Source organism: Opisthocomus hoazin, chromosome W, assembly GCF_030867145.1.
Source record: "Opisthocomus hoazin isolate bOpiHoa1 chromosome W, bOpiHoa1.hap1, whole genome shotgun sequence".
NCBI lineage: Eukaryota > Metazoa > Chordata > Aves > Opisthocomiformes > Opisthocomidae > Opisthocomus > Opisthocomus hoazin.
Genome location: NC_134453.1, coordinates 35864223 through 35876852, shown reverse-complemented (window position 1 = coordinate 35876852; position 12630 = coordinate 35864223). Strand labels below are relative to the sequence as shown.

The following is a 12630-nucleotide window of genomic DNA, read 5'->3' as shown; positions in this document are numbered from 1 at the left end:
TCTCTCCAACCACCCCCAAACTCCAGAAAGCTGGGGGTGGGCAAGAGGTTGGGAGGGGACAGAGCCGGGACAGCTGACCCAAACCGACAAAAGAGATTCCACTGTGCTATGGGAAGCCCCACAGCTGCCATTCAGACCGAGTGTTTTCCCCTACCATATCCCTCCTCACCAGAAAAGGGATAAAGTGCTCCAACAGGAGTTGGATGCTTCTCCAACACACTGCACTGTGCCAGAACCACCCAAAACCACTTACGCTCCACAGAGACACCATTTTAACTTGCAGAACTATTTCCCTCAGTAAGACGCTCAAGACAGAGATGATATCCCCATGCTAAATCTTTATTGTGCAACTGCTGCTCAAAGCCTTTGTTACCTTCCACAGACACACGTCACAAAAAATGAGACATCGACAGTGGCTAGACTGACGGGCAACAGACGAAATCCATTCAGTGGCGATTCGTACGCGTGCGGCAACTCTTGCGGTGCAAAAATCTTAGCCAGGCGGCCAGCCCAACTGACGGCCACCCAGAATATGTAGATGTACGTGACAGACAGGCTGCCCACCCTCGGGCCCTTCATCCACAACCATCCGGAATCCATCGGTCAGGCCCAGGTGAGCAGCACGCTTCTTCCCAGCGGACATTAAATGCCCAAGAAGCTGGAGAAAGGAAGTACAAAACCGTAAACAAATAAAATAAAAAGCCACACACAAAGAGGGGAGAGGGCAGGAAGGGAAGGAAGGAGAGCAGAGAACCACCCAGAGAAACCAGTTAGCCAATTCCTAGCAATTCAACCACTGCGCTTCAAACTACCGTCTGTCCGCCTGCAACCGACATTTTCCAAGCAAAGCTACAGAGACCGATTATGCACACTAGGCGGTGGGGGGGTGGTGGGGGGGAAGAGACGTGCAATTTCTGTCAAGCTAGACAGTAACGGACTACAAAACACCCACAGAAGCTAAGCTCGTCTCCGGGTTAAAGCCCCCATTGTATCTTCGGGCAACACAAGCAGTTCTGGTGGAAAATAAACTTCAGGCTGCCTTTTGCGTGGGTTCACAAAGTCCTTGAACTTGACTTTTATAGCTCAAAGCGAAGCATCCAGCACCTCTCAACGGGCTTTGCCCTTCCTCACCCCTGACCTGCCAAAAACCCCAAGCCCTCTTCGCCCTATTAGAAGAAGTACCACTCCTCTCACTCTCACCCATGACAACAGGCATCAGACTGCGCTCCAAAGCGACACCGCATTTTGCACCAGAAGTATGTACCCAGGGATGAGCATTGCTTTATATCCCTACTTTTAGTCAAAAAGCTCAATTCCGTTACAAGCTAGAGGCAAAAAGGTTACAGCGCCAGAAAACCCAAAATAGCCTACCGCGCCCTATCAAGAGGGAAAGAGTCTAGTAAATTAGGAACTAATTACAGGTACAGTTTAGCATACAGAAAGCTTCCCCAGTACTTACAGATTCACCAGAACCTTCTGCTTCAGATAACCTGATAATTGGCTCCTTAGGCATGTCTAGGAAAAGCATCGGAGCTTGGGGTGAAAGATCGCAGAACACAAGGCACTGGAGGAAGAGCAAACAGTTAAAACGTAATTGGCTTCAGAGAAAGGCAACAGCTTAAGCAAATCAATATGCCCCACTGAACTCGTGCAGAAGCAGGTTACCGGATACCCCAAACGCAAGCCGAAACGTTGACTTTTCTTACGTGATATCAATACTTTCTATACACAAAATGCAACGTATTTACAGAGCCCCCTCCAGAAGCAGGATTCAGCATGCAAGATGATGGGGGCAAGGAGACGGGCCAGGACTTCACATTAGCGACCTCCAGTATGTTTTGATTTGGGTTCACCATTTCCTAAGCACTTTTTCCATTCGATGTGGTCCACGCAGAGGCAGGAGACAAAGGGCTTAACTCAATCAGCAAAGGATTCGGCAAAGTGGAAGATCAGCGGCCATTTGTTTTCCATGCTACAGGGAGCTCCAGTATTGAGCAAAAGCATAATCACAGGAAGCCTGCAAGTGCAGCGTACCAGTCTGTCTTCTACATTGCACATAAACCCTACCTTCAAGAGCAGAAGACATCCCTAACAGTTAACCGTCAGCAGTTTAATAACAAAATGATATGGGATACTAACTTAAAGTTACCATCGTGTAGGTAAGGGCTGCTTTTTTCCTCCCACACAGTCCGAGCAGCTCACTCGAGTTCCTAGCACATCGTGGTGCACCAGCATCCGTGAAACTTGCAAGCATGCTGTTATCACGGCCCCACCTCACCACAGCAACGAGACCTGGGAAGCTTTTGCAGCCTACAGAATGACTGGTTTCTAGATTTGTTTTATTTGGTTTTTTGGGTTTTTTTATTTACGAAAAATAAGAAAAGCTGTAATTCTTTGCTTTAATAATCCAGTTCGGGGCTTCAGAACCAAAGCCTTGCACAGCAGAGCTGTGAAATCCCTATAACGCTATTACGAGGCACATCAGGACCTGCATTTCTCCTATGCAGAACTAATTCCTTAAGGTCGCTACGCGGACGTCCACTGTTTACACACCCCCCCCCACATCTCCACCCCACCCCCCCAGCCGAATCCCCGAGGACACTGACTGCGTGTGCTTAATCTACGGTTTCAAGACTATCATCCTACACGAGGCAGGACCGCTCCCATCCCTCGGCAGCAAACTTTGCACGACTTGCAGTGCCAAAGGGATATCACGCGGCAAACGTCTGCGGCTGCCACCAAGAGCGTTACCGTCAGAGGCCCTCCTCTGCGCACGCGCGCACGCGCCACGGTGGGGCTGGGAACCGAGGCGAGCCGGACAGCACCAGCAACCCAGTACGCGCCGCGGCAGCCGGGGGGGGCACCGAAGAAGCGCGATGTTTTAGGGATGGTGCAGTAGAGAGCGCCACAACCCAGAGAGGCCCCGCCCGTCCCCCGTCCCTCCACCCACCCTGCCGCGCTCACGGGCACCGCGCAACAGGCCCTCGGCTCAGGGTGCCTGCGAGCGCGGGGGACGGGGGGGGAAGGGAAGGGAAGGGAAGGGGGACAGCGCACAGAGCAAAGCCGCGGCTACCTCCTCGTCCTCGCAGATGACGTTGGCGGAGAAGCGCCTTCCCGAAGACAGTGGCGGCGCCCCAATAATCTCGTCAGCCACGACAACGCCCCTTGTCGCCCCCGCGCTTCCTCCACTCGGCCAGGCCCTCCGCGGCGCCCATTGGGCCGCCAGATCGCCGCCGGCCGATCCCGCGTCTCGATTGGCTGTCTCGTCTGTCGTTTTCGCTTGTCCCCGCCCCCCTAGCGGGGCCGCCCTCGTCGACCTGGTGCTTGCCGGGGCTCGGGGAGTTTGCGTGCTCTCGGGGCGCGGAGGGATCCGACCCGGGGGCGGAGGGAGAAGACGTTGGCCGAGTCCGCGGAGGGATCTGCGCCGTGTAGTGCTGCGACCCTGTGCGCGGGCAACGAGGTCTCACAAGAGGCTGGTGTAGCTAGAAGTACTACTTACTGTTATTTATTACCGCAGCAAGTCCACCCCAAACGTGCTTGTGGCTTTTTGGCGCTGCTCCCTCCAGTCACATGACTGCTTTTGCCAGGGCAGGGCAGGCCTTAACTTTTCAGAACATTTCGCAGAGCCAACAGAAGGTGCTCTAAATTGTTCCCTGAAAGCCCCACTTCAATTGCAGCCGTTTCTAAGCTGCACGCCTCCCGGGAGAAAATAAAATACAAAGCGCGTGTTCAGCACTGGTGGCTTGAGGGCTGGAGGGCAGATCAAGATAGGACTTGCGCTAAGCTGGGTAGGAGACTTTTAGAAAAATAGGCAGAGCCCCCAAAGCTGCCCGAGGGTGGTCTGTGGTGCCCTGCACCCCCGGGGAGAGCGAGCAATTCGATTGCTCTACACAACTGTAGTGTAACATACATAAACCCTGCTTTCCTCTGTATCGGGCTAAGGATAGCCTTAGCCTTCTTTGCGGCAAGGGCACGTTGTCGGCTCGCGTTCAACTTGGTGTCCACCAGGAGCCCCCCACGTCCTTTTCTGCAAAGCTGCTTTCCAGCCAGTCGGCCTCCAGCATATACTGGTGCATGGGGTTGTTCCTCCCCAGGCGCGGGACTTTGCACTTCCCCTTGTTGAACTGCACGAGGCTCCTGCCTGCCCATTTCTCCAGCCCGTCGAGGTCCCTCTGGATGGCAGCACAACCCCCTGGGGTATCAGCCATTCCTCCCAGTTCTGTATCATCAGCAAACTCGCTGAGGGTACGGTCTGTCTACCCATCATCCAGATCATGGATGTGGGAACAGTGATCGCCAGTGAAAACGGAGGAAAAAAATCGTCTGTCTGTAGATCTCCTGTGTTATTTATCGGGGGGTGGTGGGGGTGTGGTGTGGTGTGTGTATGTAGTGTGGTGTGTGTCTTTAGTCTTCCTTTTCTGACCAATGCCCCAGTAGAAGCCCTTCCTACGATTCTTCACACCCCTTGCCAAATTCAGCTCCGGCTGTGCCTCAGCTTTCCTGATCCCATCCCCACGCACCCGGGCAACATCCCTACATTCTTCCCAGGCTGCCTGTCCCCGCTTCCACTGCCTACGCGTTTCCTTCTCGTGCTTCAGCTCGACCAGAAGGTCCTTACTCAGCCATGTTTGTTACCCGTGCTGCGCGCGTTGGCGTAGAGACGCTTCAGTTGGGCTGTCGACCGCATCGCCTTTTTGGAGGATCGCGCCCCAGTTCCTTTGCGGCATTTCTCAGGTGTTCCCCTGTTGGTTCCTAACGCATCAGCAGCCCCTGGCTCTTCTCTGTTGCTCAAAACTCCATCCCCTTCCCCCGCCGAGTCTAGTTTAAAGCCCTCCTTGTGAGTCTGGCCAGCTCGTTGGCGAAGCCCCTCTTGCCCCGCTTGGTCAGGTGAACCCCATCAGCTGCCAACAGACCTGGCTTCTCAAAGGTAGATCCATGATCACAGAAGGCAAAACCTTGAGCATGGCACCAGCTACGCGGCCAGGCATTCACCTGTTCAATTCGCCTCCTCCTTCCTGGACCCCTTCCTCTGACTGGGAGGATAGAGGAGACCACCACCTCTGCTCCTGATCCTTTTAACATTGCTCCGAGGGACATATAGTCTCTTTGGAGGGTTCCAAGTTGCCTCGTCAGACCCTACACGGAACAGTAGGAGCGGATGATAATCTGTAGGGTTCACCAGGCTCGGCAGCCTCTCAGTGACGCCACGGATGCGAGCTCCTGGTAGGCAGCAGACTTCTCTAGAGAAACCGTCTGGACGGCAAATGGGTGCTTCGGTGCCTCTCAGTAGGGAATCTCCAATTACCAATACCTTACGTGCTTTTCCGGTGGCACTGGTTCAAATGCGGGTGGGTGGTTGGGTCAGCTTTGCATGGCTGGCTTGTCCTGGATCCTGTCCGTTACTCGCGTGCTCTTCAGTCCCCAAGCCCAGAGCATCCTGTCTGTTATGTAGGGACACTTCAGGAGAGGGGGGAGGGTTCTTCCTTCTAGCCCAAGCACAGACAAGCGTCCAGCCTCCTTCATCTCGTGAGTTACTTGCGTCAGTCAACTCGAGGTTGGATTCAGGCTCACCTTCCTCTTGCGCAGCCTTAAGGCTCGTTGCGACGGACCGCTCTTGAGCTCGGAGGAGGTGACCCTCCAATATTAACCAGCTTCCTTGGGCCCCTCTTCCCTCCAGGGCCCTATCCCACGGGACGCCTCCAAGCAGATCCCTGAAGAGGCCAGAGTCGGCTCTCCTCAAGTCCAGGGTTGCGAGCTTGCTTTTTACCCTCCTCTCGGGATCCTGAACTCCGCCATCTCACGGCCGCTGCAGCCAAGGCTGCCTTTGGCCTTCGCATCCCCAACGAGCCCCTCCTTGTTGTTCAGCAGGAGGTCCAGCAGAGCACCTCTCCTCGTGCTTTTTCCCCATACTGCGCGTGTTAGCGTGCAGGCACTTCAGAGAGGCACCCCAGCACGTTGACTCCCTAGAAGGGGCTCTGGGGATTTCTCCATTGATGCCGTAAAAAGCCGGAATTGAAGACTCAATAGTTGGCAGACTGTTAAGCAGGTATTCTTTATTGCGGCGCAAAAAATACAAAAACAAACCGAGTCTTTCTTGAAAAAGGGCATACTTAGAGAACGTCAAAGTCCTTATAATACTCCTATTCTACCCGTAAGCAAACATCGATTATTAGATAAAGATGGGGACTCAGAGTATAGATTTGTTTGAGATCTCCGCACTGTAAATGAACATGTTATTTCACCACATCCTTTAGTCCCTGACCCCAGTTTAATTCTTACTCAGATACCTGTGTGCGCTTGTGGTGAATGACTTCATGGACCCCAATCTTGTGCTTGATCAGAATCATTTTATTGTTTAAGTGAATACCTTATATACTAATACAATAGTTACTAGAGCCAATGAGCTTTGGATTCGTGGCTTTGCAAATGCCAGTTCACAGTTGCTGTTTTCCAGGATCTTTTGCAGCTGTTTGTGTGAAAACAGCTTATCTCCTGAGAACAGAGAAGGGAGGCGCAGGATGCGCTTATCTTTCAGGGTCATGAGACAGTGCTGTTCTGTCTCAAATTATATGGTTTCCCACATCTCCCCCTTTTTTGTTTAGCCAGATGCTGTTGATAAGAGCTGACATAATTCGCCCTTCAGCTTGCTACCACTTTCTCAGAGGCCCACACAAACTACTATACTAAAAACAGACATAGGAACACAAATGCTAATAGAAGACATAGAGATGTGAAGTGCATACCATAACCTGCTGGGTGCAAAGAAAGATCAAATTAACCTGAGAATGATACATATTGATGGCAAATCTGTTACCTAACATATGGGTGTAGATTGATTTACTTGCGAGAACCCAGCACCAAACCCAACATACCGGTTTGGCTGGAGACTGGGCTGGTAAGCGGCCAAAACTGCGCGAACACGGCAGAAAATCTGACTACGAGTCAACCACTTTACGCTAGAAATATGTGCGGCCATCAGGGTCCGTTGAGCTCTCCCTCCACAGCAGCTGGCTGCGCGGCGGCGATCTCCCCTTGAGTAGGGACGCCCCCCAAAGGTTACCCCTCGAGGCCGAGAGATCCCTTACCTGACACCAGGCATTGATGGGTTAGTAAGTGACCTTTTTTTGCATGCATCTAACATGCAAGATACGTACAAGTAAGCTTACGCGATCATCTTTGTATCCCATACTAACTTTAAGCGGATGTTTTCACAGGGGCGCCACCAGCTTCGCCGAGTTGCTCAGCTTTGGCCTGCGGCGAGTCCGGTGCCTAGCTGGCTGGAAACAGCTGTGTCCAGCCCAGGGCAGACCCTGGCCTCTTCTCACAGAGGTCACCCCTGCAGGCCGCACCTGCAGCGCTGTGTCCAGTTCTGGCCCCCACAATTCAAAAAAAACCCAGAAAAACAACAAACCGAAAAAAGACACAGACAGACTGGAGAGGGTCCCGAGGAGGGCCACAAAGACGATCAAAGGGCTGGAGAACCCGCCCTATGAGGAAAGGCTGAAGGAGTTGGGTCTTTTCTCCCTTGGAGAAGAGAAGGCTCAGGGGGGACCTCGTCACAGCATGCCAGTACCAGTACTTAAAGGGTGGCTACAAAGAGGCCGGAGGTGCTCTCTTCGCGAGGAGCCACATGGAGAAGACAAGGGGCAACGGGTACAAGTTGCACCAGGAGAGAGGTTTCATCTCGATACAAGACAGACATTTTGTCTCAACGCTGGAGGTTTTCAAGATGCGATTGGACAGGGTGCTAGATAATCTCATCTAGGCTCCCTTTGCCACAAAAGGCTGGGCCAGACGATCTTTCGAGGTCCCTGCCCACCTGGGCTGCTCTAGGATGCTACGATTCTTCAGCGGATCACCGTTTAATAACCCTTTGCTCTCTCTGGTTTGGAACAAAGTATCAGCAACATTGCCAGCGAGGCGAGACATAGATTCCACCAGGCGCCAGAGACCTCCTAAACCTACGGCAATCACCCGGTCTCTCTGAATGTATGAGCCATGCCTAGCTGCTTCAGAATTCCCCCGCCCCCAGAAGCGGGAACACCTTCGGGATACCTTAGGGAGTTTACACAGCCAGAACTTCTCCCCGGGAAGATTAAATAAAGGCGAAGGCCTCGCGTTACTTACGCGCCCGCATCACCAAACTTCACCCCATTGCTTGGGGATACAGAAGAGATGAAGACGCCTTCCAGTGGGCGTCTCTGGTGCCTCAGTAACACGGTGTTCAAGGGCAACGAAGGATCGCCCTGCTTTCATGTGCCCATCTCCCTTTTTTAAAAGCCATTAAAGAAAGATGAAAGTTGCTGTCTCCCCGCGATGTAGTTGTAGTTTGGCCCTGGCTGGGATGGAGGCGACTTTCCCCATAGCAGCCCTCACAGTGCTATGCTTTGCAGTTGTAACACACCACTGTTTTGACTACTGCTGAGCAGTGCTCCCACAGCATGGAGGCTCTCTCTCCAACCACCCCCAAACTCCAGAAAGCTGGGGGTGGGCAAGAGGTTGGGAGGGGACAGAGCCGGGACAGCTGACCCAAACCGACAAAAGAGATTCCACTGTGCTATGGGAAGCCCCACAGCTGCCATTCAGACCGAGTGTTTTCCCCTACCATATCCCTCCTCACCAGAAAAGGGATAAAGTGCTCCAACAGGAGTTGGATGCTTCTCCAACACACTGCACTGTGCCAGAACCACCCAAAACCACTTACGCTCCACAGAGACACCATTTTAACTTGCAGAACTATTTCCCTCAGTAAGACGCTCAAGACAGAGATGATATCCCCATGCTAAATCTTTATTGTGCAACTGCTGCTCAAAGCCTTTGTTACCTTCCACAGACACACGTCACAAAAAATGAGACATCGACAGTGGCTAGACTGACGGGCAACAGACGAAATCCATTCAGTGGCGATTCGTACGCGTGCGGCAACTCTTGCGGTGCAAAAATCTTAGCCAGGCGGCCAGCCCAACTGACGGCCACCCAGAATATGTAGATGTACGTGACAGACAGGCTGCCCACCCTCGGGCCCTTCATCCACAACCATCCGGAATCCATCGGTCAGGCCCAGGTGAGCAGCACGCTTCTTCCCAGCGGACATTAAATGCCCAAGAAGCTGGAGAAAGGAAGTACAAAACCGTAAACAAATAAAATAAAAAGCCACACACAAAGAGGGGAGAGGGCAGGAAGGGAAGGAAGGAGAGCAGAGAACCACCCAGAGAAACCAGTTAGCCAATTCCTAGCAATTCAACCACTGCGCTTCAAACTACCGTCTGTCCGCCTGCAACCGACATTTTCCAAGCAAAGCTACAGAGACCGATTATGCACACTAGGCGGTGGGGGGGTGGTGGGGGGGAAGAGACGTGCAATTTCTGTCAAGCTAGACAGTAACGGACTACAAAACACCCACAGAAGCTAAGCTCGTCTCCGGGTTAAAGCCCCCATTGTATCTTCGGGCAACACAAGCAGTTCTGGTGGAAAATAAACTTCAGGCTGCCTTTTGCGTGGGTTCACAAAGTCCTTGAACTTGACTTTTATAGCTCAAAGCGAAGCATCCAGCACCTCTCAACGGGCTTTGCCCTTCCTCACCCCGACCTGCCAAAAACCCCAAGCCCTCTTCGCCCTATTAGAAGAAGTACCACTCCTCTCACTCTCACCCATGACAACAGGCATCAGACTGCGCTCCAAAGCGACACCGCATTTTGCACCAGAAGTATGTACCCAGGGATGAGCATTGCTTTATATCCCTACTTTTAGTCAAAAAGCTCAATTCCGTTACAAGCTAGAGGCAAAAAGGTTACAGCGCCAGAAAACCCAAAATAGCCTACCGCGCCCTATCAAGAGGGAAAGAGTCTAGTAAATTAGGAACTAATTACAGGTACAGTTTAGCATACAGAAAGCTTCCCCAGTACTTACAGATTCACCAGAACCTTCTGCTTCAGATAACCTGATAATTGGCTCCTTAGGCATGTCTAGGAAAAGCATCGGAGCTTGGGGTGAAAGATCGCAGAACACAAGGCACTGGAGGAAGAGCAAACAGTTAAAACGTAATTGGCTTCAGAGAAAGGCAACAGCTTAAGCAAATCAATATGCCCCACTGAACTCGTGCAGAAGCAGGTTACCGGATACCCCAAACGCAAGCCGAAACGTTGACTTTTCTTACGTGATATCAATACTTTCTATACACAAAATGCAACGTATTTACAGAGCCCCCTCCAGAAGCAGGATTCAGCATGCAAGATGATGGGGGCAAGGAGACGGGCCAGGACTTCACATTAGCGACCTCCAGTATGTTTTGATTTGGGTTCACCATTTCCTAAGCACTTTTTCCATTCGATGTGGTCCACGCAGAGGCAGGAGACAAAGGGCTTAACTCAATCAGCAAAGGATTCGGCAAAGTGGAAGATCAGCGGCCATTTGTTTTCCATGCTACAGGGAGCTCCAGTATTGAGCAAAAGCATAATCACAGGAAGCCTGCAAGTGCAGCGTACCAGTCTGTCTTCTACATTGCACATAAACCCTACCTTCAAGAGCAGAAGACATCCCTAACAGTTAACCGTCAGCAGTTTAATAACAAAATGATATGGGATACTAACTTAAAGTTACCATCGTGTAGGTAAGGGCTGCTTTTTTCCTCCCACACAGTCCGAGCAGCTCACTCGAGTTCCTAGCACATCGTGGTGCACCAGCATCCGTGAAACTTGCAAGCATGCTGTTATCACGGCCCCACCTCACCACAGCAACGAGACCTGGGAAGCTTTTGCAGCCTACAGAATGACTGGTTTCTAGATTTGTTTTATTTGGTTTTTTGGGTTTTTTTATTTACGAAAAATAAGAAAAGCTGTAATTCTTTGCTTTAATAATCCAGTTCGGGGCTTCAGAACCAAAGCCTTGCACAGCAGAGCTGTGAAATCCCTATAACGCTATTACGAGGCACATCAGGACCTGCATTTCTCCTATGCAGAACTAATTCCTTAAGGTCGCTACGCGGACGTCCACTGTTTACACACCCCCCCCCACATCTCCACCCCACCCCCCCAGCCGAATCCCCGAGGACACTGACTGCGTGTGCTTAATCTACGGTTTCAAGACTATCATCCTACACGAGGCAGGACCGCTCCCATCCCTCGGCAGCAAACTTTGCACGACTTGCAGTGCCAAAGGGATATCACGCGGCAAACGTCTGCGGCTGCCACCAAGAGCGTTACCGTCAGAGGCCCTCCTCTGCGCACGCGCGCACGCGCCACGGTGGGGCTGGGAACCGAGGCGAGCCGGACAGCACCAGCAACCCAGTACGCGCCGCGGCAGCCGGGGGGGGCACCGAAGAAGCGCGATGTTTTAGGGATGGTGCAGTAGAGAGCGCCACAACCCAGAGAGGCCCCGCCCGTCCCCCGTCCCTCCACCCACCCTGCCGCGCTCCCGGGCACCGCGCAACAGGCCCTCGGCTCAGGGTGCCTGCGAGCGCGGGGGACGGGGGGGGAAGGGAAGGGAAGGGAAGGGGGACAGCGCACAGAGCAAAGCCGCGGCTACCTCCTCGTCCTCGCAGATGACGTTGGCGGAGAAGCGCCTTCCCGAAGACAGTGGCGGCGCCCCAATAATCTCGTCAGCCACGACAACGCCCCTTGTCGCCCCCGCGCTTCCTCCACTCGGCCAGGCCCTCCGCGGCGCCCATTGGGCCTCCAGATCGCCGCCGGCCGATCCCGCGTCTCGATTGGCTGTCTCGTCTGTCGTTTTCGCTTGTCCCCGCCCCCCTAGCGGGGCCGCCCTCGTCGACCTGGTGCTTGCCGGGGCTCGGGGAGTTTGCGTGCTCTCGGGGCGCGGAGGGATCCGACCCGGGGGCGGAGGGAGAAGACGTTGGCCGAGTCCGCGGAGGGATCTGCGCCGTGTAGTGCTGCGACCCTGTGCGCGGGCAACGAGGTCTCACAAGAGGCTGGTGTAGCTAGAAGTACTATTTACTGTTACTTATTACCGCAGCAAGTCCACCCCAAACGTGCTTGTGGCTTTTTGGCGCTGCTCCCTCCAGTCACATGACTGCTTTTGCCAGGGCAGGGCAGGCCTTAACTTTTCAGAACATTTCGCAGAGCCAACAGAAGGTGCTCTAAATTGTTCCCTGAAAGCCCCACTTCAATTGCAGCCGTTTCTAAGCTGCACGCCTCCCGGGAGAAAATAAAATACAAAGCGCGTGTTCAGCACTGGTGGCTTGAGGGCTGGAGGGCAGATCAAGATAGGACTTGCGCTAAGCTGGGTAGGAGGCTTTTAGAAAAATAGGCAGAGCCCCCAAAGCTGCCCGAGGGTGGTCTGTGGTGCCCTGCACCCCCGGGGAGAGCGAGCAATTCGATTGCTCTACACAACTGTAGTGTAACATACATAAACCCTGCTTTCCTCTGTATCGGGCTAAGGATAGCCTTAGCCTTCTTTGCGGCAAGGGCACGTTGTCGGCTCGCGTTCAACTTGGTGTCCACCAGGAGCCCCCCACGTCCTTTTCTGCAAAGCTGCTTTCCAGCCAGTCGGCCTCCAGCATATACTGGTGCATGGGGTTGTTCCTCCCCAGGCGCGGGACTTTGCACTTCCCCTTGTTGAACTGCACGAGGCTCCTGCCTGCCCATTTCTCCAGCCCGTCGAGGTCCCTCTGGATGG

The 12630-nt window shown here is 53.2% G+C and overlaps 2 protein-coding genes across 2 annotated transcripts; both read right to left on the bottom strand.

The window, feature by feature from the left end:
• Positions 1-318: 318 nt before the first annotated feature.
• On the bottom strand, positions 319-3463 carry LOC142365503 (adenosine 5'-monophosphoramidase HINT2-like; the record flags this gene model as incomplete). Its single annotated transcript, XM_075446325.1, has 3 exons — positions 319-658; positions 1460-1564; positions 3074-3463. Coding segments are annotated over 3 exons (660 nt in total), but the record flags the coding sequence as incomplete, so codon positions are not given.
• Positions 3464-8769: 5306 nt separating this feature from the next.
• On the bottom strand, positions 8770-11913 carry LOC142365502 (adenosine 5'-monophosphoramidase HINT2-like; the record flags this gene model as incomplete). Its single annotated transcript, XM_075446324.1, has 3 exons — positions 8770-9109; positions 9910-10014; positions 11524-11913. Coding segments are annotated over 3 exons (660 nt in total), but the record flags the coding sequence as incomplete, so codon positions are not given.
• Positions 11914-12630: the final 717 nt, after the last annotated feature.